The 27831-nt window shown below is 31.0% G+C and overlaps 1 protein-coding gene across 1 annotated transcript; it reads right to left on the bottom strand.

Moving 5' to 3' along the window:
- Window positions 1-1442: 1442 nt before the first annotated feature.
- Window positions 1443-27505, bottom strand: LOC111713515 (FMRFamide receptor). Its single transcript, XM_023488380.1, has 19 exons — window positions 27445-27505; window positions 26759-26870; window positions 23559-23609; window positions 22800-22874; window positions 20179-20273; window positions 19373-19443; window positions 14233-14300; window positions 13030-13119; window positions 12391-12456; window positions 12262-12330; window positions 10729-10773; window positions 9246-9331; window positions 8509-8542; window positions 7697-7751; window positions 7024-7100; window positions 6274-6306; window positions 4189-4274; window positions 3633-3687; window positions 1443-2460 (listed from the first exon to the last, which is right to left on the bottom strand). Exons 1-19 carry the CDS (start codon window positions 27498-27500, stop codon window positions 2413-2415), a joined length of 1272 nt encoding a protein of 423 aa, XP_023344148.1. The 5' UTR covers window positions 27501-27505; the 3' UTR covers window positions 1443-2412.
- Between the last annotated feature and the right edge of the window lie 326 nt (window positions 27506-27831).

Genomic DNA, 27831 nt, shown 5'->3' with positions numbered 1-27831 from the left:
TTTTAATTATAATGTGAAGCCCATTGAGAGCAAACTTCAAATGTTAACATTTAGACCATAGTCAATATCCTTGGATTGGGGTACCCTAGTCCATATCCTTGGATTGGGGTACCCTAATCCATATTCTTGGATTGGGGTTTCCTAGTCTATTGTAGCAGGAAAATGATGTTTTGATCTTTCCTGCGACTGTAAATAGCATTTTGTTTTATAAATATATTGTAAGAAAAACCGACGCGTTGAATATTTGAGAAACTCAGTGCATTGCTTTATTGATTTTTATTCATATACTATACTATATCCTTGGATTGGGATACCCTAGTCAATATCCTTGGATTGGGGTACCCTAGTCCATATCCTTGGATTAGGGTACCCTAGTCCATATCCTTGGATTGGGGTTTCCTAGTCTATATCCTTGGATTGGGATACCCTAGTCAATATCCTTGGATTGGGGTACCCTAGTCCATATCCTTGGATGGGGTACCCTAGTCCATATCCTAGGATGGGGTACCCTAATCTATATCCTTGGATTGGGGTACCGTAGTCCATATCCTTGGATTGGGGTACCCTAGTCAATATCCTTGGATTGGGGTGCCCTAGTCCATATCCTTGGATTGGGGTTTCCTAGTCAATATCCTTGGATTGGGGTACCCTAGTCTATCCTTGGATTGGGGTACCCGGATTGGGGTACCCTAGTCAATATCCTTGGATTGGGGAATCCTAGTCAATATCCTTGGATATTTCTAGTTCACATTTCTTAAACAGTAGAAATATTGGTATCCATTTTTATGGTTAAAACACAACAAATGTAACAGGATTTATCAATTTTTACTACGTTCATGATTCATTACATCAGGTTTTCATAGAAAAAATAGATACAACATCTTTTTTAGGACATTATCAATGAGTGAAAATGTATTTTTGGAAACTATACATTTGAAAAATATACATTTGGGAAAAGTATATAATTGGGAAAAATATATATTGTGAAAGATATATATTTGGGAAAAATATGTATTTGGGAAAAATACGTATTTGGGAAAAATATGTATTTGGGAAAATGCATCTTTCGAAGAATTTATTTAAGTATGTATCAATATAAAAAACATTTTGGACAACATATAATTCGGAATATATACATATTATTTGTTACCATAAATATACATTTGGAAAAATATTATTTGGGAAAATATACATTCTTACTCAGCAGATTGAAAATGTTAAAAACATGAATGAAATTTCTCAAATACTTTACATTGTTATCTTTCATAACAACATATTTATTAAACTGAACACACTACAACATGAGAAAATATTCGGATTTTCGGGTTCCAAGTGGGGGGGGTCCCCCCCCCCAGCGTATCCTGGTTTTCAAGTACCCCAGCGGGGATAGGGTTAAGAAAATGCAGATAAACAAATTGAAAATAAAATTATATTTTCATGGAAAAGTTTGTTTAAATAATTAATTGCGAACAAAATTATGCATCAATCAATCAATCATGCAATCAATCAATCAACGCATATAAGTAGTTAGCTCAGGGTCGTGTGTGCAGCCAAAGTCTTCAATCAAGAGGTCTAACACAACCTCTGCTCAAAATGTTTAAGAGGTCTAACACAACCTCTACTTAAAGTGTTCAAGAGGTCTAACACAACCTCTACGCAAAGTTTTCAAGAGGTCTAACACAAATTCTGCTCAAAGTAATCAAGATATTTAACACAACCTCTGCGCAAAGTGTTCAAGAGGTCTAACACAACCTCTGCTCAAAGTAATCAAGAGGTCTAACACAACCTCTGCGCAAAGTGTTTAAAAGGTCTTTCACAACCTCTGCGAAAAATGTTTAAGTTGTCAAACACAACCTCTGCGCAAAGTGTTACAGAGGTATAACACATCTTCTGAGCAAAGTGTTTAAGATGGCTAAAATAACCCCCACGCAAAGTGTTCAAGAGGTCTTAAACATCCGCTAACATAAACTCTGAACAAAGTGTTCAAGAGAGCTATTCTCAACACTTCACCCGCTATTAAGAGTTTTATAAGCATAACCTATGAACAAAGTTTTTATACAGATTAATACTTTTTTTCTGAAGTATTCAATCAGGCTAAACTACTTTTTAAACTTTCTGATGATTGAAACTATCAAAGTGCTTAAGCAGCTTTAACTTCTAAGAAGACAGCATGTCCGTGGTTTTCAAAATTGCCTTCCATATCAAAATGTTTGAAGTCTCTACTAAGAGTTTGAACGAGTTTAAACCCATTTTAATCTAGGCGGACAGATTTGAATTTAGAATAATAGATTTGAACATAACGTTCAAATAATGAACATATCTAAACATAACGTTCATATAATGAACATATCTAAAGATAATGTTGATGCGTTGAACAAATCTGAATACAATGTTGATGTACCCGAAGAACTCTCAGACGTATGTATCCTGTACACCGTTCATTGTTTGAAAGCTCTCATTCTGAAATAGTTTTGTCGATAAATATTTTGCTTTTCTTGGTGTTTGTTTGTCTGTGCCTAATAAACGTCAAAACGGCTAAACAGATTGGGCACAAATTTTTATTGGCAACTAACATGACCCCAGGAAAAATTTATGGAATATCAAAATTGAAAATATTTGACCGGGAAAATACACCAAATTACACAGAAAAATCCCGCCAAATCGATTAAAAATGGCGACTTTCGGGGCAACAGTTAAAATCTAAAATTGTTCATAAGAAAAGAGGGTTCACAGCGCCTATAAAAGCCTAGTCGTCTATAGCATCTAGTAAAAAATATTATTTATCAAGGTTATAGTCTTTACAAATGCATGGACCTTATCGGAAATTTGAAACATTAATTTGTTTTTCCTGAGAAATTTCCTTGTTAGCACGAAATCTTGTGAAATATTTTTTTTTGACATTTAAAAAATATCTTTTCTGCAACCAGCCGATTGAAATGCTTAATATTTTGGTTTATTTTCTCATTTCTCTGAGATATCGAGATCTTGTCAGAGTTATTTTGAGATGGTTTTAGTTTTAGAATTGCCAAGAGCTTTAAAATCAAACTTTTCAAGGATTTAGACAGATCGATCAATTTTTCTCAGGAAAAAAAACTAAAAAAAATTTTACAAAAAATTTTAAATTTTTAAATTTTTAAAAATCTCAGTTATCTTCTACTTAAAATTTGTGATGTACAATTTGTTTTTGAATGATTAATTGTAGATTTTCCATAAAGTAAAAAAACAATATTTCTGAAAACTAAGAGCAGACTCGCAGCACTTTATTTTGTGTATTCTAGCGAATAGATTTAATTTTATAATTCGTTTTCAAAGAATCCTTTCAATTACTGTTGTTATTTTTTGTTGTTGTTGCAATTATGCGATTTTGGGGAAATCTACAGCATCTACGAAAATAATTTAATCATCCAAAACTAGTCTTTTATGGGTGCTTTACGTGGATTAATAGACTACATGTGATTTGTTTTTAACTAGATTAAAAAAAGACATTTTTATAGGCTAAAGTTTTACGCCAGGCCATATACCTTTCCCAGGCTTAGCTTCTGCAAATAATTTTACCCCGTTTGGTTTCCTCGTTTTCACTTTATTTTTGATACAAACAAACAATTGAAAGAAAAAACAACAATTCAACTTACCCGAGCAATGTTGCAGACAGTGTCATTCGGAACATCTTGATATTCAGTCACCGTACTGCAATACAATACGGTGAGAAACAGAAATAATGGAATATGAAGACGACATTATAGCAATTCTTACGTTTATTTGATATTGTCACAAGGCAAATTGTTATACTAGACAATTATCAAGTCACTAATTAAATGAAATTGGACTGTTTACACTGAAAAATTGCTGTTTCTCATGCTCATTGAACTAGTTAAAAGTTATAACTTGATACTAAAAGTCCTCTTTCTATTTCAGAGTTTTCTGGTTATCACTGTAGAGGAATACATTATTAGAAATAGCTAAAAGGGTAAATATTGTGTTTTGAAAAAAAAAAACAATGTAAGAAAAGAATATCGGCAGACTTAGTGCTCTTCACCTTAACATAATGTTTTATAACGTTCATTATACATAAAAACAAGTTATGAATAGCTAACAATAGATACCTGTTTCATGCCTGTTCCCCCTGTATTGTTACACAATATGTTAAACATATATAACACCAAGTTAGAATTATAAAACGATATACACCTGTTTCCCCTGTACTGCTTTACAATATAGATATAGAAGTTTACAGATGAGTTGAGAACAGTAAGAACATGTGAGACTTGAACCGTCTTTAGAAAAAAACTTTTCAATTTGATAAGATTTTTAATTTTTCAAATTTGAATATTTAATAGGGCTGAAACTTTAAATTTCACAGAAATTAATATTCAAATATCTTAAAATAGTAATAAAATTTTCAGATTTAAATGAATAATTTAAAATTTAAAAAAAACTCCCCCTTACAACGATAGATTTCATTTTAAGGGATTCTCTCTTGGCAAGTCAGATTCACAATAGCTCTCATGCAAAAATCGATAAAAATGTTGCAAAGGAACTGAGTTTCTCATCCCAATATTTGTGCAATTCAATTTCGGAGACCTTTGAAATTTCAAACTATGAATTCTTTTATATCACATAATTACAGTTTGAAAAATTGAGGGTTTACACCATAAGGTTGCAAAGATATTAGGTATTAGAAGATCAGAATTTGTGGCAAAAAATCAGTTCCTTACTTCTTAAAAACCAAAGCTAACAACATGTGCTTTAGAGTGCTAAACTGTACATGTAAAGGTCCAGAATAAAGTAAAAGTGAGTCACGGTCAGCCGTATAGTACATATGAATTTCCGAGCTGGGTCAACCAATTTCCGGTCCCAGTTTGTAGAGACCGGACATTGGGTAAATAATAGGAATAGCTGCAGTGCAACAAGGTTGACGCGGTCAGACTTAAAGGTTAAATTTACTTAAATTGAATAGTAAGGGGTGCGTGAAGTTAGAGTGGGTGAATTCAAAGCCCAAGGCGTTGCGTCTTAAAAATTTATGAAACTTTTTATAAGCAGGCTGAATCTATGTAGACATATCTCTTCCTTATTACTTAGATGAAGCTTAAAGGAAACTGTTGTGAATTGAGAGTAAATTTAAATTAGACCGACAGTCCCTTTAGCACCCAATTTCTTCAGAAAACAGTCTCTTAAGCACCAAATTAATTCAGAAAACAGTCCCTTTGGCACCAAATTCATACAGAAAACAGTCCCTTTAGCACAAAATTCATTTAGAAAACAGTCCTTTTAGCACCAAATTAATTTAGAAAACAGTCTCTTTAGCACCCAATTCATTCAGAAAACCGTCCCTTTAGCACCCAATTCATTCAGAAAACAGTCCTTTTAGCACCCAATTCATTCAGAAAACAGTCTCTTTAGCACCCAATTCATTCAGAAAACAGCCTCTTTAGCACCCAATTCATTCAGAAAACAGTCTCTTTAGCACCCAATTCATTCAGAAAACAGTCCCTTTGGCACCCAATTCATTCAGAAAACAGTCCCTTTAGCGCCGAATTCATACAGAAAACAGTCCCTTTAGCAACAAATTCTTTCAGAAAACAGTCTCTTTAGCACCCAATTCATTCAGAAAACAGTCCCTTTAACACCAAATTCATTTAGAAAACAGTCCTTTTAGCACCCAATTCATACAGAAAACAGTCCCTTTAGCACCAAATTCTTTCAGAAAACAGTCCCTTTAGCCCCCAGTTCATTCAGAAAACAGTCCCTTTAGCACCAAATTCTTTCAGAAAACAGTCCCTTTAGCACCCAATTTATTCAGAAACAGTCCCTTTATCACACAATTCATTCAGGAAACAGTCCTTTTAGCACCCAATTCATAGATAAAACAGTCCCTTTAGCACCCAATTCATTCAGGAAACAGTCCCTTTATCACACAATTCGTTCAGAAAACAGTCCGTTTAGCACCCAATTCATAAAGGAAACAGTCCCTATAGCAATCAATTCATACAGAAAACAGTCCCTTTAGCACCCAATTCATTTAGAAAACAGTCCCTTTAGCACACAATTCATTCAGAAAACAGTCCCTTTAGCACACAATTCATTCAGAAAAACCTCTTTCATCCTTTTCTCCACTTAAACCGGGGTTTCAAGAAGAGAAAATAAGTGTTTTTAAGCAGAAATGTAAAGATCTTGTCAAAACATTTCACACAAAGGTATATTTTAAAGATTTAAACTTAAAAAGATTTAAAATCTACAGATTTAAGGATTTAATCATTTTCAAAAGTTTTTTTCCTTGGTGATCCACGCCGGCCAGACTATTTCACTCTAAAAAAAACAAAAATTAAGAATAGAAAATAAAAACAAATAAAAGAAATACTTAAAAAATGTTCACTGTAAATCATTTGATATAATATCGAAAAAAACGAAATATAAACCACTATGCACAATTTTATATTATTATTTAACCAGACCAGCCTTAAAGGGGGGGGGGCGGAGCACAGTGAGGTATTAGGGGAGGGTCAGCCAAAATGAATTTATTCCAGAAACTTTTAATCATGCCAAATAAGGCTTGGCTGATAAGATTTTTTTGAGAGAAGTCTCTATAAGTTGTATAAATGTTTTGTTCGTTGTAACAAAGACGACATCTAACTTTATTGCAGGATTACAGGATCCATTCAAGGATAAATATATGAATAAGAAAAGCAATTATAAATTAAAATCATTATAAATCAATGCAAGCTATAACAATTCTTTACACAATATTTGTAAATGAAAAGATTATCAGAATATATACATTTTGTGCATTCTCAACATGAAACACGCGACAAATCCATTAAAGAGGAGTATTGCGATAAAACAGTCACCCCCCCAATTACCCTTTAATTATCTAGAAACTTCTAAACTAAAAACTTGTTTATGTATTTTTACCATTTAAGAAAGGTTCATTCTGAAATGCATTGCACCGTACTTTACTTTGAACTTTTTTTTAATCCATTGTTAGACACTTTCAGGATTTTTGATAAGTTTGAGGAGAAAAATTACCATTTCCTGACCCTCCTGAGTATGGGAGAGTTCCCACAGATTGGGAATCCATCTTACACCATGACATACAAGGAATACTAAACAAAGATCATATGATGATGAGATAATCATGCTGATGATAATGATAATGATGATGCTTATGATGATGATGATGATGATGATGATGATAATAATGATGACAACGATGATGATGATGATAATAATCATGATGATGATGATGATGATGATGATGCTGATGATTATGAGGATGATGATAATGATGATGATGATGATAATAATCATGATGATGATAATGAAGATGATGATGATAACAATAATGATGAAGATGATAATGATGATGATGATGATGATGATGATGATGATAACGATGATGATGAAGATGATAATGATGATGATGATGATGATGATGATGATGATGATAATGATGATGATGAAGATGATAATGATGTTGATGATGATGATGAGGATGATGATAATGATGATGATAAACATAATGATGATCAAACAAAGCTTTTAGGGGTATGGTTGTGAATGGGAATTATAGCTTTCAGTCCATTAAAAATGTTTTTGCTAAATATGAAGTCAGGTATTTTGTAATTTGAGGGCTAAATAACAGCAAAAAGTGATGATTAATTTAAAATTAGGCTTTTTAAAAAATAAAGCTTTATTTTACCTGCTACGATAACGAGACTGACTTGAGTAAGGGCTAGCTCTCGTTTAGAAGGTCCCTGAACATTTTTTTATTAAAGGGAGTGTTCACAAAAATGATAAAAACGTTTAGTTCTTGTATATAATGTGTTTGCAATATTGAGGCCTAAATCTCCTATTTTATGAAGACGTTTTAAATAAAGTGTTCAATAATTTGTTTTTCAATGTATACCTTTTTAAAATCATGATATGCTTAGAATTTTCCAATTATGAATATTTTCCAATTGATTTTTTTTCCCAAAACGAAAGTTTTCTTTGATAATCTGTCAAATTCGTAAACCATCATGTTTCAATACAAATGGAGTTTGTAAAATTGAAACTAAAATCTTAATTACTGATTTAATTGATTAGAATATATTTATCAGATGAAATGCAACATTTTTTAAACTTTCAAAGGAAAATTTTGCTCTGTTGAAATTGAGTTCAGTTGCAAATTCAAAGCACTATCCTTGGACTTTATTTTACAATACATTTACTAAGCATCGTAAACTGTACAGTGTACACTGTACAGTGTACACTGTACAATGTGCACCGAAGTTTAAAGTAAGTCGATTGTGTCTAGTAGTCTACTGTATGATATTGATTTAGGTTAGATATAATAATTGATTAAAACTTTCATATCAGATGGATTGGTGTATAGTTAATTGAAAATTAGATATTTTTAAATTAGATTTTCATAAAATTGAATTTTCAAAAACAATAAGATGCCACTAAATTGTTGCTAGATGTCAATCATGAATGGATTGATTGGTTAATTAATTCATTTAAAAAATTTACCTGCAGAAAGTTTGTGGAGACTAGACTTTTAATCCTAAAAAGAAAAAGAAATTATAAAAATGAAATGGATAAAACAAATTCAATATATTTGTGTGGATGCAAAATCAATTGAATCTCAAATTGCAAAGAAAGTTTGAAAAGATAATTTTTTTATTTTTTGCAGAAATCCACATTGCATGAAGAGAAAATCAATTGAAAACGTTAAAATATCCTATTCATTGATCGGCTATAAATACTTTTGATCGGCGTGATCGGACAGTATCTTCATCCACAAGTAATTTTTATTTTAACATTTATAACCAAAAATGAACAACAAAGCAAACACACAACAATTATGAAACAAACCTTTCTACAAGAATTTAAAGCTTTTTCAAGAGAATTTGCAAAGCATTAAATGATTTTCAAACGTGTGAATGGAAAACCTTGTTAAATCTTTGAAAGGATATTTTTCATCCTATACATCAAAGTTCCGGTTAAAATTGATTTCTTTCTTGAAATTCTTTGTCCAGCCTTCTTAACATTTTTTTTTCGTCTAACTATTTTATCGTATTTTTTTAAGATTATGGAGTTCATGATAAAATTGGACGTGAAAAAATCTAGAAATCGTTGCGCGTTTTGAACTTTAGATTACGTTTTTTTATGTACTCTACATTGAGCCGGATATTTAGGAGAGATATATTGATGAACGAAACTCCCAAGTTTCATTTTTTGGGGCTTTAGCAATAGCATTGCATTACCTGAAGTATATCCGGATATTGAGGATGAGAAGCGCCAGGATTGGGATTACACCATGGATGAATAGGTTCAGGTAGGTGAGGTAAACCTTCAATAGGTAGGTAATTATGTATATAAATTAAAGGCAGGTAGGGGTAGGTAGGTATGTAGGTAGTAGAAAGGTAGGTAGGTAGGTAGGTAGGTAGATAGGTGTAGGTAGGTATGTAGGTATTCCTGCATTTATAAACACTTATTGCTTTAGAAATGAATAAATCCAACAAATACACTAGGGGATCCCACATATACATGGATTATCGCTTTTAAGTCCCAAAAATCTTTTTACATAACTCAAAGAATATACAAGAGATAGAAAAAATGCAATTAATCATGATGATAGTCTCCTAGAAGAGGATTTTATTTTAAAACCTTTCCTGCATTTCCTTTATTTTACTGTGCTGTAAAATAAACAATTTCATAAACCATTTTAATCAATATAAAACTTAATAAAAATTGCTCTGAACACTGCCATTTTTAATCCCATTTTATGTATGATTGTTAGAACATGATTTTTCTTATAATTGATATACTTTCATACGTAAATTTAACATTAAGGGTTAGATACATGGAGCAGGTCTAGTATAAATATTTAGATATTTAAATATTTTGAATAAAGTGAGTGTTCGCGAAAACTGAAGCGGACTAAAAGAAAATGATTAAATTGTGGTTTAGCAGGCCTATACAATTATATAATTTTTGTGTTTCCTTTTCCTGTTCAATAAAATTCACAGCTGTGAAAATTTTGCAAATATTCATTTCCACATTTGCAAAAATGCGGATATTATTTTTACTATGGTTGAAAAATAAATTATTTACCCAGTTTTTATAAATCAATACGACTGATTGTTTTATCCTGCGAATCAAAATAAAATAAAGTTTTAATATGAATTTTTTGAGAATGAATTGACGATAAAAATATTTTATTCTTAATATTTTCTTTTATTTTGACCCTGACAGAAAATATTTGGAAATAACGATCCCAAAACGATCCAAAAGTGATTGTCTAACGATCTGTTTCATTTTAATGATTAATTGAAAAGATGAATCGAAGCAAATAGATACAGTTTTGATAAAAAGTTTTTATTAAACTTACAAAAACTAGCCAAAATACCTTCTTCTTAAGTCTGTTAGTTTACCGTACAAATTCTTAGCTTGTGTTGACCAAAAGATGGTACGGTCTTAGGCGATTATATCAATATAATGAAGACAACTTTTTGATTTAAGTTTCGATTGATAACAAGCTTATTTCGAATTACAAATTTACAAGTAATCACAGAGAAGCTTTTTTAGTTGACAGCTTCCCTTGACTTGTGTGACTATGTGTATCCACGCTGTTAAACAGCTGATATTTATCATAATTTAACTCTAAAGCCGTCTTCATTGTATTTTTATAATCGTCTTCCACTGTACTTCAAATGAACCGTAGTTTTTTTTAATTTGTATAAATACCTGGATGTAGGTTTGATTACTCCGCAGCCGTGTTGGGATTAAACTCTGAAATAATAAAATTGATAGATGATAGATAGATAGATAAAACAAGGTGATAATTAAATAGATAGTTAGATGTGTAGATAAATACAAAGTGATAAAAAGATAGATAAATAGATAGATAGATAGATAGATAGATAGATAGATAGATAGATAGATTTTAATTGCTGGGGCTCCTATAACAGATACTTAAACTTATTATGTATACAAGAACCTATTATGTTTAAAGAATTTGAGCCAAATTAAATTAAATTAAATATTCAAACAGAGAGTATATCATCAACCTTCACTGCGAAATCATGAAATATAACGTTTTATTTTTAAATGTCATGATACAGATATATTGAATTTGATCTAGATTCACTATTTACAGATAGATTCATTGTATATTTTTAGTCTTAAATTATTCAAAAGTATTTAATTAAAATGCAACCTGAGAAATTCACTCAAGAGGGACATTGTACTTCAGTTTAACGAATCCACATTGCGCTTGCGCCCAAAACTGTTTTGAAATTTATCTGAAAGCTCGATTATAGCAAAATTTCAGATTTTTTTTGTAATTTTCCATTCTGTTTAAACTTCATTATATTAAAACATAAACTATCTATTTTGGTAATAATTTGTAGATGTTTGAATTATTGGAAATAACATACAAATATTAGGTTTGAATTAATTTGGAAAATTAGATATGGAATTTTTAAACTTTAAATCAGAAATTTTTTTTTCTCTCCCCTCTGTTTAGAATCTATGTAAGAAAGTCACGGGAAAAAAGTTTCAGGGTAAAAACCTGGAGATAAAAACTTTGGGTCTTCAGGAAAAAAAGTCTTTTAAAGGTTTTGAATAAGTGTACAACTACAATTATATACAGTGGAAGATTTATATTCTTAAATAATATGAAAACATTGACCTATTACAGGACTTTTTAAGATAGAGAGATAGACAGATTGATAGATAGATAGATAGATAGATAGATAGATAGCTAGAAAGATAGATAGATAAATAGAAAGATAGATAGATAAATAGATTGATAGATGAAAGGATAGATAGATAGTAATGTAATATGTATTTTTTGAGCAGGGTAATTTCTAAAAGTGGTTTTATGAATTAAATCTTCATAATCAAATTTTTCTAAAACCTTTAACATAAATTATTAAAGAAATGATAAATATTTAGTTTAAACAGGACTGGATGGAGAAATATTTTTATACTGCGTCATAAAATCAAATTATTGAATTTGTGAGAAAATGCTATTTTACTTTTATATCTGTTAACTTTCATTTGTGGTTTACTCTGCAAAAACGGCTTGAGCATTTCTTGCTAAAATTAAACAATATAGAAATGATCAGAATCAAACCCTTTTCCAGTCAGACAAACCGACTATCTTCCACATTTTTCATCATATATAGCTTTGTTAATCGGGCCTTGCCATCTTTCCATGAAGGCTCATTTAAAATTACGCGCGCACGCGCACAATTTAAATTGAACATTTCTAACCAGACGTTGGCCAAGAGTTTCGTTTTGGAAGTTGATCCAGTCTTCAGCAGTCAGGTTTTCTAGGGAGAACTAAATCAAAGATAAAAAAATAAACAAATATTTTTTTTAATTTTCGAATAAAATACAAACCTCTGTCTGGTTAAATTTGTCCGTCAAGTTCTTAAATCCTTCCTTGTTTATGTAATCGTACTCAGTCTTAAATAATATAAAATTAATAGTTTTATAAAAATTATTGTTGTAGAACTTTAGAAGATAACAAAGCTTTTTAAAACTGAATATTTTTATTTTCCGTTAAGTTTTACATGTTAACATTTGTATAACAAATATATCTTGTATTTATAACATTGGTTCAGGTACGGAATTGAATTTTACATATTTAATAAATAGATAAATAGATAAAAGGTTACAAAGCTAATAGCTCAGTTAAAAACTATTGGCGATGATTTATTGAAATTGTAATCTCGAAGTTTAATCATTAAAAATATGAAATAATTAGGGGTGAACATTATGCAAATGGCTCATGGATATAATTGATCAAGTTTTGAAAATAAGTATAAAAAATTCTTCATTTTTTTATATTATACCCAAATTTTTTTATTTTACCCCTAAAATTAGTTTCGTTCGTCTGAAGAAAAGATTTATTTTTTAAAGAACGCGATTTTTAGAGCGTGATAGATGATATTTATTGAGTGGGGTTAATTTTTAAAAATGCGATGGTGTGTGGGGGGGGGGGGCGTGAGAGAAGAATCATTTGGAAGATTTTTTTACCGTTAATTCGAAGAATTTTGGCAGATTGAAGAGAAGGGAAAAGACGACAATTGGGATTAAATACATCCTTGCTTTCCACTCAGCAGAGAACTAAATAGAATTAACATTAGAGAAAAATGAAATTCAGTCAAATAAACTTAGCATTTTGTTTGTTAAGAAATGTAACCATAAGAAATAAAATATTTATATAAATCTAACGAATCAATTACTCATCGTAAAGTTAAATCTGAAAACATCTGAATCATTAACATCTGAAAGCTAGAAGGCTGTAAGTTGGAAGGCTCAAAAAAGTAGAAGGCTGTAAGCTAGAAGGCTTAAGAAAGTAGACAGCTGAAAGCTGGAAGGTTCAAGGAAGTAGAAAGCTGAAAGCTGGAATGCTTAAGAAAGTGGTAAGCTGTAAGATGGAAGGCTCAAGAAAGTAGAAAACTGAAAGCAAGAAGGGTTAAGAAAGTAGAAAGCTGAAAGCTAGAAGGCTCAAGAAAGTAGACAGCTGAAATCTAGAAGGCACAAGAAAGTAAAAAGCTGGAAGCTAAAAGGCTCAAGAAAGTATAAGCAAGCTGAAAGCTAAAAGGCGCATGAAAGTAGAAAGCTAAAAGCTAAAAGGCTCAAGAAAATAGAAAGCTGAAAGCTAGAACGTTCAAGAAAGTAGATAGCTGTAAGCCGGAAGACCATAAGAAATAAAATATTAATAAAATCTAACGAATGAATTACTCATTGTCAAGTTTTTTTTCTATTTATTTCCAAACAGATGATAATATACATCAGAAGGAGGCGTACCCAGGGGGGGGGGGTGGGTAACTACTCCCCTTGGAAAATTTAAAAAAAAAACCAAGACGAACTCCCCTGTATACGCCATAGATATCAGATCTTAAATTGTTTCAAATAATTAATTCTGCTTGATCAAAAAGTCAATGTTTGAAATTCGGTTACAAGGATTTGAGAATTATAAAAGTAGGGTTTAAGGTGAGTTATTAGTTCCCTTGTTTATATTAATACGATGAAGACTACTTTTCTTTTTAAGTTTTGATTTCTAACAAGCCTTTATTAATTAAAAGCTAGTTTACTTGTAATCTTTTATTTGATAGCTTCTCATTGTTTCCAAGTTTATTTTATGTGTATCCATGTTGGAAAGCTTGGTAGAAATCAAAATTGAAATAAAAACTCATCTTTATTGTATTGATATGTACGACGACTGTAGTATACCTTAAAGAAGGGGTGACACACGATTGTGTACCTCTCTACAGCAATTGCCACCGTACAGTAGATAGATCCTGAAATACAATAATAGATTCTGAAATACAGTAGATAGATCCTGAAATACGGTAAATAGATCCAGAAATACTGTTAATAGATCCTGAAATATAGTAATTACATCATAAAATAAAGGAAATGTATTTATTTTTATTAAATTTTTCCCCATATTTAAAACAAATATATTATTGATAAATATAGTTTTTAGCTTTATTTTAATTTCAAAACTATTTAAAAGATAAAATATTGAAAAATATTGATTTTTACTTGCATTGTAGAATTTACTTTACAACCTATTTATATATTTTGCATTTTTTTTGCATTTTAAGATTTAGAAGAATTTAGATAATATAATATGAAACGCGCGTTGTTTGTTTTACTGTATATTTTGGAGAAACCTGCCCTTTTATATAAAAATATCTAGTTTTATAAACATTCCAATTTTAACCTTGTATAAAGATATAATGATTTTATTTTGCATTGCATGATTTAGCGTAATTATGATCTTATCCGGAAACAATCGGAAATGATCAAACATAGAAAATGTTTTTCAAAAGATTTAAACTATACATATATCGGAACTTTTTAGCGAGGAGTATCATCAATCTTGAACGCTCGATCTCGACATCCAATACGGGTATTTTATTTATACATTCTTGATTCCCACAATAAAGTTATTCTTACAATGTATAATCAAAACAGAGTTAGAAAGAAGAAAAAGAATGATAAAGAAGAAGAAAGAGAGAGAGAAACAAGGTGGAAAAAAGAGTGGAAAAGGAAAGATGAAAATAACAGCTAATTTTGTATTTAAACATGATAAACTATCTTGTAGCTTTAACTGCTAACCACGCACCTCTGCCCCTTTAGTAAAAGTAAACTAAACCTATATGAAGCATAAAGTCTGATCGTGTCAACCATGTTGCACAGGCCAGTCCTGTTGATGGTCTTCTTTATTAACCCAATGTCCGTGCGGTTCAGTGCAAACTGGGACCGGAAAGGTTGACCCGGATCGGAAAATCAAATGTACTACGGCTGCCAGTGTAACGTCCATCAACTCCAGATTTTCGGTAACCCAAGATTCCCAAATACAAAACTTTTAATTTGAGAGCAGAGAAGTCAATTCAAACTTTCTGTATGAAATACATCTATATAAAAATGTTACGTTTTGAATAGAATCGTCTCGATCCATCAAGGAGTGAGATATCCTGAGGCCGAATCTAAAGAATTTGAGCCGCGGCTTAAATTTGAGACGCGGCTTTGAAAAGTGTTCAATGTTTCAATATTTAAGCCGGCCCTCAATTGAAACCGATTTTTTTGCGGATTTAAGACGCGGCTCACAATCTTTAAATTAAACTCCGGAATTTTAAAGGGACTGTAAAATCAATTTTAGAGTGACCCTCCATTTATAGAGTGGCATGTACAATTCACAACGACATATTTATGCTACAGAACCAATGGAGGATCTTGTTATTTTCAAGCTAGACAAACGACGATATCTCCCATATTGTTGATCAGAAAAGGTTATCAAGATATATGCTCCTCTATATATTGAGGGTCACATGAAAGGAATTGAGTCTTTGTAACAAACTCTGATTTGCAATTCCCTATATCTCTGGAACCCAATGTCGTAGACATTAGATATTTCAAACTATGAACCCTGTTAGATTGAATATTCAAAGTTTAAAATATCAAACGTTTACATTATCAGAATGGAAGGATATAGGGATACAAAAACTTATGTTTGTGGCAAAGACTCAATTTCTTTGACCGACCTTTACTCTCAGAATGGTTTGTATCCTTGGATTTTCACTTCTAACTTTGACACAGTACTTTCTTAAGATTTATGGCAACGTTCAGCATTATTTTGATAAATTATAAAACCCTTCTAAAACCTACATTAACCATATTTCTACTTCTAAACTATAATATAATATATGAAATATTTAAAATATATAAAATATATGAAATTATAAAATATATTTATTATTTATTATTTATCAACACAAGCAATGAGGGAGCTAATGATTTATATCAAATGATAATCTGCGCAAACTTTTTTATTATGTTTCAATCTTTGCAACCCGTTGTCGTAGTCCTTTGATATTTCGAAATATTATTTGTTAAATCGAAATATGTCTAAATTTGAAATATCATCAGTTTAGTTTGTGACAATAGCTCAGTTACTTTTCCAATAGTGCAATAATAAGGACTAGCTGAAGAGCCCGGCGTTGTCCGTGGAAATTTTTTTGTTTTAAAAATTAGAGATAAAAATTGAAAAAAATTGGAGTTTTTTTAGTCTAATACCACCCGGCCACCCATGAGTGTCCACACATAGTTTCAGCCCAATCGGTCCAGCCGTTTGGCCGGCAATACGCTGCATGCATATATAAATGTACGGATGTCTTGTTTTATTTTATAGATATCATAAATTAATATTGTTTTTTTATCTAAAATAATCAAAAAATTCCGACATTATTCTTTATTGTCTCTGCTGGAAAACTTAGCATTCTTTTATATTAAGACACCAGTGTGACTCGTTAAAACATTATACTTTACTGATAAAGCACACTCATTTTAAGGATTGGTCCTTTTCCAGAAAGCTGTCAATTTCGATCACATTTGAAAACTTTTAACAAAATTCTTTGTTTTTTTCAAGTCTACTTTTTTGTTGGCGAATGCGTTTTTGATGAACATTTATAGAAAGACATCTTTGTAATTTTAAAGATTATTGAATTAAAAACCAAAACGAGATAGAATTTAATTTGAAAAAAAAGAATAGAATTAGCTCTCATTCTGTAGTTGAATATATGCATTATTCTCTCCACCGGAGAATCTTAAAGCCAGTAGAGATTTGTTTAAAATTGAATTCTAAACCCTTCATTTTGGTTTCATACGTTTAGCTAGATGCATTTCTGGAAAAGGGGGGAGGGAACACTAATAATATTTATTTATTTATTTATTTATTTATTTATTTTCGAGAACGTACACAATTTAAATAATTGGTACAGTTAAACAGAAGAAAAAAACTATAAGAGTATATATATCCAAAATTAATACAAATAGAAGAACAAAATCATGCTGTATATAATATAAAAACTAAATTCCAGAGAAGATTATGTAATGTCTAATGATTTACAGTGGGGCCCATAAAACTATGGAATAAGAGGACGAAATTTTAGCAATTCGATGTGCATTTAAAGGAAGTGTTCGCGAAAAAAGGGGGTATAGGCTTACGGCGATAAATAATCTTCTAAATTATTTGTTTGATATTAATTTGATTTTTTACGGTATGAGACGTTTTTAACAATTTTCTCCATATAGATGCAACAGATAGAAGTAAGATTAGTAACGATCTGAAGCGATTATTTATCGCCGTATAATTTGGTGATGATGATGGACCAAACCTCTGTAGAGTAAATAAAGTAGATGTTAGATCCACATTTTATTGAAAATATATTTCGGACTGGGTTGACCCTCGTCAGTTCTTGAGATTGTTTCTGTCATGAAAATCTTTCCATCAAATAGATAATCTTTTTGGATTTATAGAACTATTTTTCCATCAAATAGATAATCTTTTTGGATTTATAGAACTATTTTTCCTTTTAGTCCAAATGTTGAAATGTCGGGATCTTAAAAATGTTTTCAGTAAAGGGTGTCCCAAAAAACATGGGAATTCAGTGACGAATTCGATATCGTCTTTTTAACTAATTCTTTGATTTAGTATAGTAATACCTACTGAGAAAGCTGTAATCTGTAAGAGTTTCGTCTGCTATGTTCACATTTTGTTTGTTTATGTTTTGACTGCAATAGGTTGTACTTAGTAAAACAAGAAAATTGTCCGCAAATAATTCCAAGTTTATAGAACTTCAATCTTTTTTGTTAACTATAGTGAAAACCATAGAATTTTTCCGGGTGGTTCCATGGGGAAAATTATAGGCAGAATATGCCGAATATTTTGCTATTTATTTTATATCACAAAGGTTAGCCAGAAGAGATTTAAAATTTACCTAAATAAAGTTTGACATCATTCTCATGGGTTTGAAGATTTAAACATGATATAATCATTGCAATATGTTATGCCCTGACGTGGCTAGATTTTAAAAAAAATAGTTTTATCTTCAAGAATTGGAAACTTTTTAACACACATAATCGAAGGAAGAGGATTCCGAGGTGGCTCGGACGAGAAAATGAGGAGAATGTGGCTCAGACAAGAAATTGTTGTGGCTGGCCTTCCTCCCCTCGTTCAACTAGACTATGAAATCTATCCGAAGGGTTCAACTAGACTATGAAATCTAACCTAAGGGTTCAACTAGACTATGAAATCTAACCTTAGGGTTCAACTAGACTATGAAATCTAACCTAAGAGTTCAAATGGACTATGCAATCTAACCTATGGATCAACTATGACTGTGAGATCTAACCTAATAGTTCAACTAGACTATGAAATCTAACCTATGGGTTTAACTATATCTATGCTATCTAACCTTAGGGTTCAACTAGACTATGAAATCTAACCTAAGGGTTCAACTAGACTATTAAATCTAACCTTAGCTTAGGGTTCAACTAGACTATGAAATCTAACCTAAGGGTTCAACTAGACTATGAAATCTAACGTACTTAGGGTTCAACTAGACTATGAAATCTAACCTAAGGGTTCAACTAGACTATTAAATCTAACCTTAGCTTAGGGTTCAACTAGACTATGAAATCTAACCTAAGGGTTCAACTAGACTATGAAATCTAACGTAAGGGTTCAACTATAACTATGAAATCTAACCTATGTGTTCAACTGGACTATAAAAGCTAACCTTAGTGTAAAACTGGACTATGAAAGCTAAACTTAGTGTTTAAATGGAGTAAAAAAGCTAACCATAGTGTTTAAATGGACTATGACAGCTAACCTTGGTGTGTTCAAATGGACTATGACAGCTAATCTTAGTGTTTAACTGGACTATGATAGCTATACCTTAAAGTTTTCAAATGGACTATGGATGCTAATATTCGTGTTTAACTAGATTTTGAAAGCTAATCTTAGTGTTCAAATGGACTATGAAAGCTAACCTTAGTATTTAACTGGACTATGATAGCTAACCTGTGAGTCCAATTTGAGCCAAGGGAAGTCCAAAAGGAATGATCTCGATATAAGCATCGTAGGTTGTCAATCTAAATATCAACATTTACGAATATATCTAATAATTATTTTCACAGATCAAAACAAACAAAAAAAAATAAGGAATTACGCAAAACCACCCCTTGAGTGCAATATTTGTTTACAAAAAGTTCTGCTCTGCTAAAGTCTGGATTCGCAGATGAGAATTTAAAATGACTTGGCGCTACCCTGGCGCTACCCATATCCTTTAGAATAGATATTGTAAAAGTAATGTATAACAAATTTTAGTAAAATATGTTTTTTATATTTATTTTTAGGATATTGAAGAAAAAACTGCATAACTATTTAAAGATTATAACTTTTTTATTTTCTATTATATCTGCAAATACGTAGAGTCAGGTCATTTTAATACTCATCTGCGAATACAAAGGCTTGGAGACCATTTCGCGGGACTCACGGCGACCATTCACCCCCTCCCTTATTGTGGATAGATGTGTGGAATGGAGAAGAGGTAGAGAGTTGTGAAGATATAAATAGATATAAATAGATATATATTTACTGTGGAGATGTGTGGAATGGAGAAGAGGTAGGGTGTTGTGAAGATGTAAATAGATATAAATAGATAAACATTTACTGTGGATAGATGTGTGGAATGGAGAAGAGGTAGAAAGTTGTGAAGATATAAATAGATATGAATAGATATATATCTACTGTGGATAGATGTGTGGAATGGAGAAGAGGTAGAAAGTTGTGAAGATATAAATAGATATGAATAGATATATATTTACTGTGGATAGATGTGTGGAATGGAGAAGAGGTAGAGAGTTGTGAAGATATAAATAAAATCAAACACTGCCAACATCTTCATCAACTGGTGGAAATTCTAAATATAATAAATAATTATTTATCTTTACATTGCTAAATAATTGTATCATGAATTGTTAGATTAATTTAACATTATTAGAATTGTATCATGAATTGTTAGATTAATGTAACATTGTCAGAATTGTATCATGAATTGTTAGATTAATGTTACATTGTTAGAATTGTTTCACGAATTGTTGAATTAATGTAACATTGTCAGAATTGTATCACGAATTGTTAGATTAATGTAACATTGTTAGAATTGTCTCAAGAATTGTTAGATTATTGTAACATTGTTAGAATTGTTAGATTAATGTAACATTGTTAGAATTGTTAGATCACTGTGATATTGTTAGGAATTGATCCACGAATTGTTGAATTAACGTAACACTATTAGAATTGTAATAAATATCAAAATCTATAGTTCAGAATTAAGAAACTAACATTATGATATACTGTATGATTACAAAGATGTTAATAACGTCGTTAAATGATATATCTATTTCTTAAAAATAAAGCAAAACAGTTATTCAGAAAATAGTGATATTGACATTAAAGGAATTATTCACTGGCTTGAAAAACATTCTAATTTTTAGAATAATTCTAAAGTAAGAAATTGGTAAATATCTTATTATTGTTGATCAACGGAAAATATGTATCATAAAATTGACGAAATTTCAATAAAACGAAGTATTCTAACAAAATTATTATATTTTTTTAAAAAACATTTCTATATTTGGCATTATCTTGCAAAATAAATTCAGAGCCGACAAAAGTTTCTATCTTAACTATAAACTGTGCATTAACACAAATGCAGATCTACGGAATACTTTATTTTCTCCTCGATAACCCGTGGTGGTCACACCCTTCGGGGATAACTTTAATCAAGGATTCAAGCGTTTAACCTCAATATTAAAATATCCTCAAAAGATTGTTTCAACATGATCAAGATCAAGATTTTCTCTACACCATCATTGTTTCAACATGATCAAGATCAAGATTTTCTCTACACCATCATTGTTTCAATATGATCAAGATCAAGATTTTCTCTATACTATCATTGGTTCAACATGATCAAGATCACGATTTTCTCTACACCATCATTGTTTCAACATGATCAAGAACAAGATTTTCTCTACACCATGTATGTTTCAACATGTTCAAGAACAAGATTTTCTCTATACTATCATTGGTTCAACATGATCAAGATCAGGATTTTCTCTACACCATCATTGTTTCAATATGATCAAGATCAAGATTTTCTCTATACTATCATTGGTTCAACATGATCAAGATCAGGATTTTCTCTACACCATCATTGTTTCAACATGAGCAAGATCAAGATTTTCTCTACACCATCCTTGTTTGTAATGTTTGCTGCAAATTTTTTCATGTAAATCTCAAATCTCAGAATTTATAAAGTTGTAATCTTTGTTTGTCCGATATAAACTCAGCCGCAGATTTTCCTGAAATTTTTATTGGGGAACAGCTAAAATCCTAATTTCAGGGGATATCAGTTCCAAAACTAACACTTGGCCCATTAAAACTGACTGTTAGAATTGGGCCAAATCTGCAAAGTTATCTTTTTCTAGAGTATATATCTTTAAATCCAAGTCGAGTAGAACAAAATTATACTATATATTTATAAAAAATGGCTAAAACTACATATTGAATCAATTAATGTAAATTTTAAGCTAATAATAAGGTGTGAAAATTAGTTATTGATGAATCTTGATTTCATTTCGAACATGTCGCGTTTTCGAAACATATCCTGGTTTTGAGACAATCATCGGAATGTCAATTTTCAAGTCTTTTTAAGCACTTATGAAACAAAACAAGATATTTTGATAAGGTGAAATATAACAAAATACAAAATAAAAACAAACTGTTCTTTTATAATTTAAAAATCATTACAGCATTTAGAAATCAAGATATTAATATCATTTGTTCTTACAATATAGATTTAACTAGAAATGCGGGAAACTGTTTGTTTAAAATGCTTGAAAATAAATCATCAATATTCTCTAATTTAACGGATAAAATGTGGAAACTTAGATTCGAGAAATAATTCAGAAGTTAATTTAGTCTTCATAAGATAATTTTTGTTTTCAATGATTATTTTGTAAGTTATGAAAGTGAGTTTTTTGTTGAATTGTGGATTATACTCAAAAACGGGAAAGTGGGATTTGTCTTTCAAATTCAGGATATGTTCGCAAATGGAAAACCTAACATTGTCTTGAAAACGGTCAAGAAATTTAATATAAAAAGAACTACTTTTATAATTTCGATTTAAAAAAAGTTTAAAATTGGGAATTACTGTCCTCGTCGTGTTTAATAAAATGTTGGTCATAGTTTATATTATCGACTTTTACTCAATGTTAGAAATGCGCCAAGTGTTAGTTTTGGAACTAATGTCCCCTGAATTTACGACCAAGCGCTAGTATGCAGTGGGAGTATCTATGAGTATTCTGAGCAACACTTGGTTCTCGAGCTAGTAAATAATAAAAAATAAATTTAAAATGATGATAGGTTTTAGAAAATTCACCTTGTCCGCAGACTTGACTGAAAACCTGATGAATCCGAGAATATTGCCAATTATGCCAATAACTCCGACAAAAGCCTGAATTAGAATCTCAGTTTTTAATTATAAGTTTTAAGATTTTAATAGTTTAAATTCTAATTTCGGTTGAAATAATAAGTGTATGATTTGGATCAATCAAGTTAAACAAAGTTATGGATGGGTATCTTATTTTGTTCTTTTTTAAGCATTACTGTTCATAATTATTGGGAGCCTTCACGAGAATCTGAGATATTTAAAATCTTGTTAAAATTATTATTTAAAATTGTCTTTTAATATTTTTAAATTTTTTTATCTATGATAGGTACAGAGTCATCCACAAAGGTTGAGACTTCAGTGACGATTATACTTAATTTACACTGACTGTTTCCTGTCTTCTTTACAGTATCATACTTTGTGGGCAGCCCTGTACCTCAAAATATTTTAGAACTGTAAGCACCTCAAATCGCTCAAATTTTAAAAATAATGTCTCTCTATATAATACAGATTATCTTCTTGAAACTTTTTAAAAAAAATGGTAATCTTAACCAAATTAAACCTGTAACCTACGGACCTATGCATAAGTGCGTGAGCTAAGTCTGGAGGAATCTATGACAGATTTATTAAACTTAATAATTGTCTGCTAATAAATAGATAGACACTGGGAATAGCATGGACATATCTTTAACCCTATTCCTGCTGGTAATAATTAGCGTGATTGATAACATAAATAAAAACTAAAGTTACCATTAGAACACCCTCTACCCAGAATCCAATACCAGGATCAGGCAGGATTGTCTAGAAATATAATTCTTTTAATGAATAATTATGTATCTTACCCCGGCTCGTATCGTGTTTTGTGACAACTCACATAACCTCAGAGAAGGTTTTTGTATGTCTAAAATTGAGAAAATTCAGATTTATTTATTTTAAAAATCCGCAAAATTTTGAGTTTTATAATTACGAAAAAAATGCCGATTGAAAACTAACATTTAAACGGTTAAATTTTTGCTAGAAGAGGGAACCAATAGAAATAGTATGGCGGTAATATTTATCTTTCTATGTATCTCATTTTCCAATTAGAGATGAATCCTTATATCGGCGCGATCTGTAAATGGAAATATTTACTTCTACTGAAACTACATTGCAACCCCCTGGCCCATCCTAGCCTCAGCGCTTGGAAGTTGCCGCATTGGAAATGCACATTTGGGAAAATTTTAATTGGGAAATTGTCACTTTTGAAGTCGACCTTGAGAAAATGCCTTTAGGAATTAATACTTAACAAATATGTTAACACATTCACTTCTTCCGCTAATTACACTCCCTACACGTATTACTCAAACATCTGCAACATTACTAGATCACATATTTAGTAATTCAGATCCTGAGTCAAAAGAATGTGGAATCATCTACTCAAGTTTATCTGACCATTTACCCGTTTTTTCATTGTCTAAATGTACACAACATGAAGATAATATTGGTAGCAAACCAGTTCTAATTAGAAACACTTCAATCGAAAATAAAACCAAGTTTAAGGAAAAATTGTTACTCAATGACTGGACTCATGTTATGATAAATGAAGATCCTTCTACAGCCTTTTCTGAATTTTCTAACACTTTAAATAATATTTATGAAGAAAGCTTTCCATTTATCAAATATAAACCAAACAAAAATAAAAATTCTGTTAACCCTTGGTTCACTTCCGCCTTGCTAGTGTCAAGAAAACAAAAAGAAAAATTATTTAAGAAAAAAATCCTGAATCCAACTACAAACAATTTAGAAACTTTTAGAAAATATAATTCTGTTTATCGCACAACAATAAAAAAGGCCAAGACTAGTTATTTTTCTTCAAAATTTACAGAATACTCAAAAGACATCAAAAAGACCTGGTCTTTACTGAACTCTATTATATCTTCTAAGAAAAAAAGTCATTCAGTTCCTGATATTTTCACTGATGATGAAAAAAGTTTTGTGGGATCTGCTGAAATAGCAGAGGGTTTTAATGACTTTTTTGTGAACATTGGACCCAGATTGTCTAGTTATATTCCGGATTCTAATGTTAATTTTGAAACATATCTGAAGGAGCCATCCAAGGAAAATTTTGTGTTTGCAAATATTANCCAACCCTTACGCTGAGTATCCTCCCTTTTCTTTATACTCCCTCACCTCCTCCTTACCTTTTACCTGATTTATTATCATTCTTATGTTTAAAATGTACAATGTACATTGTTTTTATCTGCAATTCTCATTCGTTTATAGTGGGCCAACCAATTAAAACAACCTACTCTGGTTAGGCGGGTCCAAACTACATAGTAAATTGTGATTTTTTTATTTGTATTATCTCGTGCTTTGTAGTTGAATAAAAATATGAAATAATATGAAATATGAACAACAAGCTATATATATATATTTTGCTTGTCTGTTGTCTGTTTGTATTTAATAAACGTCAAAACAGCAAAATCGAGCGTGCCAAAATTCAAAAGTATATTATAGTATCATCCTTGATAAGACAAATTGTCTTACAATCCCTTTAAACTAAAAAGGAATTGAGTTTTTGCCACAAACTCAAATTTTCTAATTCTTATATCTTGGCAACCTAATGGTGGAAACCCTTGATATTTCAAACTTAGGCTATTTGATCTAACAGAATTCATAGTTTGAAATATCTAACGTCTACGAAATTGGATTGCAAACATATATATTAGAAAATCAGAGTTTGTGATAAAGACTCAATTCCCTTGAAATTGTATCGATATATTAATTTCCTAAATTTTCATAACATCTAGTTTCTATGATGTATATCACATGGAAGCCACACAAAATGTTTAATGATATGTATAATCCTAACTTTACACCTTGCTTTTATTTTAAATATTAAAACTATCTATCATCAGATTCTAATTATATAATTCAAATGTATTATATAAACCTTTTTGCATAAATGGAAATATGGAAATTATAATAGAAAAACCTTATACAATACAGTTTGTGGCTTGTGTCCAAAAGAAAAAAAACTTATTTTAAGACAGTTTTTTAAAATGCCTTTTGTCTGTGTGGAGTTTATAGTAAATATAATAGAAATATTTTGTATATCTTAGGTATACAGGGTTATAGGGTGACCTAAGAAGAATAAGACTGAAGCTATTTAAATGTGATTATCTCCTAATTAATTAAAGACTTTTGTCTTCAACAGAGTCTTTAAAATGCATAATTGTCGTCTTTGAAGTCTCATCATTTTTGGGTAGGTAACCTGTATCTATGTTTATAAAGTTGTAATCTTTGTCTGTCTGTTTGTTTGTTTGCCACTTGGAAGACCCACGACGATGTTCTCAGTTCTGTTTTGAAATTATAAGTTGAGTGGGTCTACCTCAGGGGGATGGATCTCCTCAGCTACCTCTCCGTGTGTATAGGCATGAGTGTACACTTGGGATAGTTTACTGATAAAGGATGTTAAGAGATTATGGCCTATTCATACAGTACAAATATCAAATATGCAGCACGCTTTCGGAGTACAAGTATATGGGGAGGTTTTGTATTTTGAATTTTACTCAGTTTTCATAGAACAGTTTATTAACGATGAAATATTGCTCTGTAAAAGACTGTAAAAGTACGTCTTCCTGTAATAATGTAATCCTGCACACGATAAAGGAGGAGTGGATTTCAATAGTTAAATGGAAAAAAAATTCTCCATTTAAATATTTTCAGAAATCACCCCCGAGTACTGTAATATACAAATTGACCTTTGGAAGTATACATGGCCTGTACCATTTGTAAAGAATTATCATTACAGGAACATTACACTGGTCTCATACTGAGCCTCTAATGGAATTATCGTACAGCATCACTCTATACACTGTAACCTCGATGGTCCAATTTTAGCTAAAATCGTATTTTACGACAGGGTCGGGTGAACGCTGGGACTAACAAAGAATTTACTAACAAAAGACCTGTCCTGGTGTTGAGGTATTAAACTGTCCAATTATCCTGGAGTTGGAGTCTAAGGTCTCCATTTGGTCTTCTAGCAGTCCTAGTTCGTCTACTCCAGAAGGGACTAGGATCCTAAATAATAAGTTCCATGAATAGACCTGGGCAAAGCTTCGTTATTGAGAATTAACAGGAGATTTCGTTAAAATCGGCAAAAAGGGTTAATTTTGAATTAGTTATGAACGAAACCATGGTTTTTAGAATTACAGTGTTTAAAGTTTTGACCTGTTTTGATATCTTTGAATTTTGAAATTTTCCCGCTAGTTTTACATAAAATAATTGTTAACGACAATTTCTGAAATAATTTCCTTTAACGGTGTCAGTAAAATTGAAATCGTTAATGAACGGTAGCTTTATGAAAAACAGAAAAATATCATCAAAGAATTGAACGTTCAGTTCTTAGCTTGAAAAGGACGGGTTCCTGGAAAAATGGAAACGACTAATGGTTAGCTATATTAACTACCTGTTGTAAAACGACTTGAAAAAAGGCCAAAAGTGCCCAGCCCTACCCGATACTCATATTTAGAATATATTTACACATTAGATATTAAGTGATCAATTTAAAACTTAAACGGTCCATTTTCAAGTATTATACTATAATCAAGATTTGTTTTAACTCGACGAAGGAAATCCATAATAATTTATTTACCTATCCGAATCTCCTGGACCCCAATCCAATGAAGATGCAACGGTGAAATCCTCCATTATTATTTTCTGAATAAATATTAGATTATTCATTGTCAATCATAAATCACAAACCTGTTGAATCTGCACAATATCACTGTAAACTAGACGAAAATTTATGCGACAAGATTTAAATCTTGCGTGCGATTTACTTTAGTTTGACTTAACTAATTAATAATCCTTTGTGTACATGCCATGTACCAGCTATAAATCCTTTGTGTACATGTCATGTATCATTTATTTATTCTTTGTGTACATGACATGTACCAGCTATTTATCCTTTGTGTACATGCCATGTACAAGCTATTAATCCTTTGTGTAGATGATATGTACCATTATTTATCCTCTGTGT

The sequence above is a fragment of the Eurytemora carolleeae genome, unplaced genomic scaffold (genome assembly GCF_000591075.1).
Source record: "Eurytemora carolleeae unplaced genomic scaffold, Eaff_2.0 scaffold1068, whole genome shotgun sequence".
NCBI classification, from domain to species: Eukaryota; Metazoa; Arthropoda; class Copepoda; order Calanoida; family Temoridae; genus Eurytemora; species Eurytemora carolleeae.
This window is presented reverse-complemented; position numbering and strand designations above follow the sequence as displayed.

Coding starts and splice junctions, on each gene's coding strand:
- LOC111713515 (XM_023488380.1), bottom strand. CDS start 27,500: ATGGAGGATTTCACCGTTGCATCTTCATTGGATTGGGGTCCAGGAGAT. Junction 12,331..12,390: donor ACAAATTTAACCAGACAGAG/GTTTGTATTTTA, acceptor TCTTTGATTTAG/TTCTCCCTAGAAAACCTGAC. Junction 9,332..10,728: donor GTAATCAAACCTACATCCAG/GTATTTATACAA, acceptor TACCTATTGAAG/GTTTACCTCACCTACCTGAA.